Genomic DNA, 8,704 nt, shown 5'->3' on the forward strand with positions numbered 1-8,704 from the left:
AGACCTGAAAATGGCTGTCCACCAACGTTTACCATCCAACCTGACAGAACTGGAGAGGATCTGCAAGGAGGAATGGCAGAGGATACCCAAATCCAGATGTGAACAACTTGTTGCATCTTTCCCAAAACGACTCATGGCTGTATTAGATCAAAAGGGTGCTTCTACTAAATACTGAGCAAAGGGTCTGAATACTTATGACCATGTGATATTTCAGTTTTTCTTTTTTAATAAATTTGCAAAAATTTCTACATTTCTGTTTTTTTCTGTCAAGATGGGGTGCTGAGTGTACATTACTGAGAAATAAAATGAACTTTTTGGATTTTTGGAAAATGGCTGCAATGAAACAAAGAGTGAAAAATTTAAAGGGGTCTGAATACTTTCCATACCCACTGTATTCTGTAGGGAACAGGAAGTAGAACCACAGATGGACTGTTAATCTAAAGGGAACAGGAAGTAGAACCACAAACGGACTGTTAATCTAAAGGGAACAGGAAGTAGAACCACAAATGGACTCTTTAGATTAACAGGAAGTAGTATCAGTTATTCTCCTCTCCTCTCAGGTGGAGCGTCATCGGGCCCTGCAGCAGAGACTGGAGCTGGAGCAGCAGGGCCTCCTGGGAGCCTCCGTGGGCCCTGGAGTAGCAGCCATGCCCCCATCTGGAGCTTTGTCAGGGGCTCGAGTTGGTCTCACACCAGGACCTGGACCTGGAGGTCCTGCTGGGTCGGCACCTGAAGGGGACAGTCTCTCCCAGATGCCCTTCTTCAGCTCTGAGCTGCCCCAGGACTTCTTGCAGTCACCTCCAGCCTCCAGAGGGCCCCTGCAGCACCAGGGCCAGCCGGGGCCACCATTCCCCCAGCAAGTAGGCCTCCACCAAGATTTCACAGGAGGACCCCTGCACCCTGGAGCTCACCCAGCTCCAGGCCCCGGGCCCCTGATGGATTTAGCTCCTTCCAACCTCCAGACCAGACCAAGGCTCTCAGGCCCCGCGGGACCCTCAGCCCACGGACAGGCTCGGCCCCCTGGGGTCGGAGGAGGAGCACTGACCCCCTCCCATCCTGGGGGTGCGGCTCATCGATTTGGACAGGACTCCCCCTGCTCCTCCTCAGGAGGCCCGGCCTCCCTCATCCAGCTGTACTCTGACATCATCCCCGACGACAAACCAAAGAAGAAGAGGAGCAGGAAGAGGGACGGAGAGGACGCCGCAGGCGGAGCAGGAGCCAGGACGCCGCTGTCCTCGCACTCTGATGACATCACAGCTCCGCCCACTCCGGCCGTTTCGGACACTTCCTGCTCCACGCCCACTCGGGGGGGTTTGGACCAATCAGATCTGTCCTTCTCTCTAAGCTCCTCCCTCTGCGGTCTGGCTCCGTCCTCGGAGTTGGAGAGGCAGCTGTCCGTGATCTCCGCAGCCCAGCAGAGAGGCTCCGCCCTGGGCCTGGAGTCTCTGAGAGGCCCCCTGTCTGCAGCTCGCCTGGAGGTCAAGGTGAGGACCGTTCCTTTGCCGGCCAGTAACCTGTATCAGTAATGTTTTACCTGTTGTAGCGCTGCGGGGCGTTTAACCTCTCCTCTGCCTCGCTGCAGGAGGAGCGTGAGGAGGGAGGAGCGTGCGGCGGCGGCGTGGTGAAGATGGAGGAGGGCGAGGGATTCTTCTCGCCCTCCCCTCTCCACGGGGGAGGCAAAGATGGAGACGGGGGGAAGGAGCTGCTCAGACACCTGCTGAAGGACAAGACCTCGCCGGCCACCACGCCGTCACCCACCGGCCAGGCTCCGCCCATCGCCCGCCGGCAGCTGTCCCACGACAGCGTCCGGTCCGAGGAGGAGGACAGGCCCGGTTCCCATGGCAACATGGTGAGGAGGAGGTCGACTGTCTTTATTTGTTGCCGTGTTCTAAGCTGTAAGCTGAGAAGGTAACGGCGTGACAGCAGTGTTACCGTGGTGACCTCTGTGCTCCTCCCCCCCAGGTGATGATGGACAGTCCGGGTCCAGACCTGCTGGACTCCTGCGGCAGGAAGAAGCCTCAGCGCTGTAAAAGGGTCGCTCGGCCGGAGAAAGACAGAGCTCCTCCCAAAACCAAGAGGAGGAAGAAGGAGGAGGAGGAGAAGACGCTGCACTCCTCCTCCACCGCCTCCTCAGACCCGCTGATGACACACCTCTCTCAGGTAGGCCAGCTGCTCCTCCAGCTTAGTCCACTTAGTCAAGTTTAAAGGACTGATGGATAATCAGTACTACGTTCTTTGATCAAACCCTGACCCTCCTCTGAGCTGCACACTTCAGTTTCTGACCGGTTCCCTGATCCCTCAGCTGGCGGTGCTTCCCCTCATGGAGCCGGTCCTGCGGGTGGATCTGAGCCTGTTCGCCCCGTACGGCAGCTCCTCTCTGGGCAGAGACTCCTCGCTGACGGGCTCCTTCGGGAACGCCTGCCTGGACGGAGTCACCGACTACTACTCCCAGCTCATATACAAGGTACTGCTGCAGTACTACTGCAATACTACTCCCAGCTCATATACAAGGTACTGCTGCAGTACTGCTGCAGTACTACTGCAATACTACTCCCAGCTCATATACAAGGTACTGCTGCAGTACTACTGCAGTAGTACTCTGTTACTACTCCCAGCTGCTTCTGTGGGTCCTGACCTCTTTCTGTCCCTGCAGAACAACCTCAGTAACCCCCCCACACCGCCGGCCTCCCTGCCCCCCACCCCTCCGCCTGTCGCCAGGCAGAAGCTGGTGAACGGCTTCGCCACGACGGAGGAGCTGAACAGGAAGGACATCACCGAGCAGGACGGTGAGGTTACTGACACCCTCTGCTTTGCCTTACAGGCGTGTGACTGATGAGGTGTCCTAACCGCCAGCTGTGTTCTGGTTTGTCTTTCAGTGAAAGGTGTGAAGCAGAAGGGGGAGGGTCTTATGGCTCTAAACCACGCCTCAAAAACTGTAGACGTCCCCGCCTCCCTGCCAACCCCACCGCACAACAACCAGGAAGAGCTGAGGTAAGCTCCGCCCACTGAGGCGTCCTGGTGAAAACCCAAAAGTTAAGTTTAGAGGGATGAGATTCTTCTTCTTCTGTTGCACTGACGCCTTTCCCCTTCGTGGGTTTTCCCGCTCAGGGTCCAGGACTCGTCGGGGCGCAACAGTCCGGACGGCTTCGTCCCGTCGTCGTCTCCGGAGAGCGTGGCGGACGTGGAGGTCAGCAGGTACCCCGACCTCTCCTTCATCAAACTGGAGCCGCCCTCGCCCTGCCCGTCGCCTCCAATACCCATCATGCCCTGCTCCTGGGGAAAAGGTCGGTCAACGCTCCAGATCACTTCTACCAGAGTCCTTTAAAGGATTTGAAAATGTCTGCAGGTCCTTGAAAGTTTTGGAAAGTGTGTTGGATGTTTTAGAAAGCAGAGCAGAAATTTGAGTGATGGTTGGCGTTCAGCAGCAGGAGTCAGGCAGAACTCTTGGCAGCTGATGAATCTCTTACCCGCTGCTCACCTGTGTGTCTCCAGGCTCTGCAGTGAAACAGGAAGTGAAGTCGGAGCCGAACCATCAGGCTCCTCCCTCCTGCTCTAACGCAGACCTGGTTACCATAGCGATAACCCTGAACCCTGTCGCAGCTCAGGTAAACACCCCCCCACCCCCCCGTATGTTGATGCATCAGTAGCCCCTCCCTCCTGATGACATCACTGTGACTCTGTGTTTACAGAACGTTGCAGGTGTGATGGCGGCGGTGGCGGAGCTACTTCGGGTTCCCGTCCCCGCCGACTACCAGCTGAGCCGACCCGCGGGCCCCGAGCGCAGCTCTCTGGCCCTGCTGGCTGGAGTCCGAGTGCCGCTGACGCAGGTAGGAGAAGTACTGCATAAATGTACTGCATGTACTTCATGTACACTTTAAATGTTGACGGCAGTCTGTCAGCCGTGGGGCCCGCCCCCAGTTGTGATTGGACAGTTCAGGCGGCATCAAAAAGCGGTCGCTGCTCAAATGATCCGTGGAGGATGAGCAGGAAATTACCTACGAAGAACTCTGCTTCAGATTTAAGTTCTGACTGGCCGCTCGCTGAAGGCTTCCATACAGTACTTCCTGTCCTTCACAATAAAGGTCCCTCAGACAGCTGGAGGAGACGTCCTGACGGTGTGTTTTATGTGTGCAGGGTCCATCAGGCAGCAGACCGCAGAGACCTGCTGCTGGGAACACTGCTGTCAGAATGGACTACATCCAACATGGCGGCCAAGCTGCTGCCGCCAGGCCTCAGTGTTGCAGCTACTGCAAGGCGCTGCTGGGAAATGTAGTCCGCATCGTCAAGGAGCTCAAACAGGTTGGACACATCAACCGTTTAACCCTGAGTGTGAAACAACAAAAGTGGCGGACAGGAAGTGACTGTGTGTGTGTGTTACAGGAGGGTCAGTCCAGACCAGGACCCAGCCTGGTGTTCTGCAGTCCAAACTGTTCTGCACTCCACACATCTGACCTACAGAACAGAACAGCTGGAAACAAGGTGAGAGATCAGATTATTGGTTATTGATCAGAGGAAGCAGGACCATCAGGGTGATCAGCTGTCTGAAAAAGGGGGGATCCTACATTTCCCATAATGCAACTGGAGACTGTCTTTCTGCCTGGTAAACAGACCAGTCTTTCACAGACTGTAGACCAGTATGACACCGCCCTTCTTTTGGGGCCCCTGAAAGACACCTCAGTCCTAAAGGTTGAGTTGTTAGATGACATCATGGCGTGCAGTTGATGACATCATAACGCCTGTCCTTCTGTCCTCAGTCTGCAGACGGCGTCCTGCCCCCTCCCAGCACAGTGCAGCACCAGTACACCAACAACATGTCTTCCATCGCGGTCCAGTCCCTCCTCCACACTCCCTCCTTACCTCCTCCCGCCTCCTCCTCGCCGCCGCTGTCCTTCCCCTCTGCCTCCGCCATCACCATGGAGACCAGGCCCCGCATGGATAGCCTCAAGGTGGGTATGGTTACCGATTACACGATCAAATATCAAATATTTATAGTTATGATCGACTGAATGGCTGATTGGTTTACAGGTGAAGGTGAAGTTGAAGCCCCGCCCCCGGGCGGTCCCAGGCGGAGAGGACTCGCTGTCGTCTCGCCACGGGAAAAGGATCAAGAGTTCCCGCTGGAGACGCTGGAGCTTTAGCATCACATTAAGCAGGTTAGCCTGTTAGCATGACACTGAGCAGGTTAGCTTGTTAGCGTGACGCTGAGCAGGTTAGCTTGTTAGCGTGACGCTGAGCAGGTTAGCTTCTTAGCGTGACGCTGAGCAGGTTAGCTTCTTAGCGTGACGCTGAGCAGGTTAGCTTCTTAGCGTGACGCTGAGCAGGTTAGCTTCTTAGCGTGACGCTGAGCAGGTTAGCTTCTTAGCGTGACGCTGAGCAAGTTAGCCTGTTAGCGTGACGCTGAGCAAGTTAGCCTGTTAGCGTGACGCTGAGCAGGTTAGCCTGTTAGCGTGACGCTGAGCAGGTTAGCCTGTTAGCGTGACGCTGAGCAGGTTAGCCTGCTAGCGTGACGCTGAGCTCTCTTTTTTTACCCAGGGGCCCTTGCACCCCTAACGAGGCGGTTGCCAAGCCAACAGAGGAGGAAGTGGATGAGCTGTTGAAGAAGTTGGGGGCGTGTCTTCGTCCTGACCCGTTACCCAGAGACCAGCGGAGGTGCTGCTTCTGTAACCAGCAGGGAGACGGACAGACTGATGGACCAGCCAGACTGCTGAACCTGGACCTGGACCTCTGGGTGAGTCTACAGGGCTCTAACTCAGGAGTACTAGGCTCTAGTCTGGACCTGGAACCGGATCTAACCCGTCTCTCTGTGTCTCAGGTCCACCTGAACTGTGCTTTGTGGTCCAGCGAGGTGTATGAGACCCAGGCCGGCGCCCTGATCAACGTGGAGCTGGCTCTGAGACGAGGACTGACTCTGCGCTGCGCTCACTGTCAGCAGACCGGAGCCACGAGCGGCTGCAACCGGCTCCGCTGCACCAACACCTACCACTTCACCTGCGCGCTGCAGGCCCACTGCACCTTCTTCAAGGTACCAGGGCACCAGGACCCAGGTCTAAGACCCGAAGAGGTTTACCTGCTAACACTCTGCTCCTTCTCCTTCAGGACAAGACCATGCTCTGCCACCTCCACAAGCCCAGGACAGGTCCTCTCAGCGGGGACAGGTCCTCCAGCTGCTCCCCCTCCTCCACCCCGGGGCCGACCCCCGACCCTGCGGCGATGGCGGTCTGTGACCCGTACGACACGGAGCTGCGGTGCTTCTCCGTGTTCCGGCGGGTGTTTGTACAGCGGGACGAGGCGCGGCAGATCGCTGCCGTGGTTCAGCGCGGCGACCGGCAGTACACCTTCCGCGTGGGCAGCCTGCTGTTCCGCGCCATCGGCAGGCTCCTCCCACAGCAGATGAACGCCTTCCACAACAAGACCTCCATCTTCCCCATCGGCTACCACGCAAACCGTATCTACTGGAGCATGCGCCACAGCAACAGGTAAGCTGACTGAGAAACTTCGTCTCTCATGGTGCTTTGCTTCTGTCGTCTGCAGATTATAAAGGCGGCTCAACTCTAAACAGTCACACAGGTGATGCAGCGAACGAAACGCTGGTCAGGTGATCAGTCTCTCTGCCACAGAGCTGTGATTGGTCTGCAGAGCGTTGTATTGATCGCTGGTTTACTGATTGGTCACTGAGTGAAACCTCCTCCCTCTGCAGACGCTGTAAGTACCTGTGCTGCATCGAGGAGCAGGAGGGCCGGCCGCTGTTCAAGGTGAAGGTGGTGGAGAAGGGATACGACGACCTCATACTGACCGGGCCAACGCCCAAAGGTGAGCCTCACCTGTGCACCTGTACAGACAGGAAGTGGATCCACCAGACACTCTGACCTGCGGTGGAGGAAGAACTCAGACCACTCTGTGACGATACTAGTCCTGCTTTCAAAACCTTACTGACATAAAGTATGTGTAAGTATTACTGTATGCAGTACTGCAGTATTTCAGTAACTGTCCTCTTCTGTGTGTCTCAGCTGTGTGGGACCAGATTCTGGATCCAGTAGCTCAGATGAGGTCCTCCAGTGGGACCCTGAAGCTGTTCCCAGTTTACCTGAAAGGAGAAGACCTGTTTGGTCTGACCACGTCTGCAGTGACCCGGATCATCGAGTCTGTAGGTCCCACACACACATGTACACACATGTACGCTCAAACCACACTCATACTGACTCCCGTGTGTGTGTGTGTGTGTGTGTGTGTGTGTGTGTGTGTGTAGCTGCCAGGTGTGGAGACCTGTGAGCGCTACACCTTTCGTTACGGCAGGAACCCTCTGATGGAGTGGCCTCTGGCCTTTAACCCGTCTGGCTCGGCCCGCTCCGAACCCAAAGCCTGCCAGGCCAAGAGGTAACGTCACCGAGCTCCTTAAGAAGTCTTGAAAGGTCTTGAAGTAAAATCAAGTACATTAAGTGTTAAATTTGCAAATGATGCGTTTAAGGCCGATGGGGAAATTGTCCTACACAGTAGCTACTGTAAAACATCCAACAGCAAGTTTTTCTTTGATTAACTTGGTTTTAGACGGGAGCTGCAAGTTTAATGACAAACTGTTGTAGGGAGGTTTGGGAAACCTGGTAAACATCAGGCCGTGGGCAAAGTTCACCAGTGTGAATTACACAGGACGTAAAGTACAGCGCAGGCTTGTGCTTCACTAAAGAAGTACAAAGTTTACCACATCCCAGCTTGTTTAACGTCTGTAGGTGATTAATCAGTTCATGTGTGCCCCTTACCTCACAATCATCTCTAGTTCCTCATTTTTATCAATTCAAGTTTTAAGTTTCAGCTTACTTTTTTTTTTGCACCAAAAATTGTCTCTTTTTCTTGCTCATTTTGACTGAATGAAATTTAGTAGTCAGGGCTGTGCGAAATATCAAAATCAAATCCCAATATAGGTAATTTCATACCCCAATAATGATCTATATCCAGATATAGAACATTTTTATTTGTAAATTTCCATAAAATATGATGAGTTACCATGTTGCCATGATATGAAGTGAACAACAAAACTACTTGCTGCTACTTGCTGCTGCAAAGCTAACGAGAGGACGAGACAGTCCACAGCAGCACAACAGCTCCAGACAGCGACACTAACATCTAACATCATATCGCACAGCCATAGTCATAGTTTTGAAATAACACACCTGGATTTGAACAGTTTTCACATTAACCTAGTCAGGTAAAACTGCTGATATTCCAGAGTGAAAACAAATTGCTGCTTATTGTAAAAAGAGTCAGAAGAGAAACTATATATTGATGTTGTCTATGAAGATTCTCAGTCATCCAGGTCATAGTTATCCAACGAAGGTTAAAATCAAGAACAACTGGACTTGGTTGAAGATACTGGAAGACGTTTCGTCCCTCATCCAAAGGACTTCTTCAGTTCTGACTGACTGGCAGGGAAACTCAGCTATTTAACCTCAGTGGGGTCGTTGGCCCGGGTCATCGATACCGCTGGTTCGTTAGTGTTCCTTGTTGCTGTGACGACAGTCGTTACGGTCGTTAAGACTACCTGTGGCCGAGACTGAACGACCATCGTTGGTATCTTCACCTGAGGCCAATAGGTTACGTTTGTTGAGTTTCCTGGGAAGTGATGAAAGGACAGCATTGTAAGTGGGGGATAAGTGGTGGCGTAGACCCCCTCCCCTGTTCAATGACGGCTTCTCCACCCTGGTGTAGATGC

At 54.1% G+C, this 8,704-nt stretch overlaps 2 protein-coding genes across 2 annotated transcripts in view; both read left to right on the forward strand.

The window, feature by feature from the left end:
* The window catches only part of LOC123970594 (histone-lysine N-methyltransferase 2C-like), a gene marked incomplete at its 3' end in the record, with an annotated part of 39,005 nt that extends 31,631 nt beyond the window's left edge, over positions 1-7,374 (forward strand). Inside the window, 19 exon segments of the mRNA XM_046048721.1 lie at positions 561-1,484; positions 1,583-1,849; positions 1,963-2,160; positions 2,303-2,464; positions 2,654-2,786; positions 2,877-2,991; positions 3,109-3,284; positions 3,493-3,605; positions 3,690-3,827; positions 4,135-4,299; positions 4,381-4,479; positions 4,755-4,946; positions 5,026-5,153; positions 5,533-5,728; positions 5,813-6,022; positions 6,097-6,476; positions 6,698-6,810; positions 7,008-7,144; positions 7,247-7,374. Coding sequence (XP_045904677.1) covers positions 561-1,484; positions 1,583-1,849; positions 1,963-2,160; positions 2,303-2,464; positions 2,654-2,786; positions 2,877-2,991; positions 3,109-3,284; positions 3,493-3,605; positions 3,690-3,827; positions 4,135-4,299; positions 4,381-4,479; positions 4,755-4,946; positions 5,026-5,153; positions 5,533-5,728; positions 5,813-6,022; positions 6,097-6,476; positions 6,698-6,810; positions 7,008-7,144; positions 7,247-7,374 — 3,974 coding nt within the window.
* LOC123968066 (NACHT, LRR and PYD domains-containing protein 12-like) overlaps positions 1-8,704 on the forward strand; it is a 583,923-nt gene that overhangs the window by 219,217 nt on the left and 356,002 nt on the right. The window lies entirely within an intron of this gene.

This window comes from Micropterus dolomieu, linkage group LG01 (genome assembly GCF_021292245.1).
Source record: "Micropterus dolomieu isolate WLL.071019.BEF.003 ecotype Adirondacks linkage group LG01, ASM2129224v1, whole genome shotgun sequence".
Classification (NCBI taxonomy): Eukaryota; Metazoa; Chordata; class Actinopteri; order Centrarchiformes; family Centrarchidae; genus Micropterus; species Micropterus dolomieu.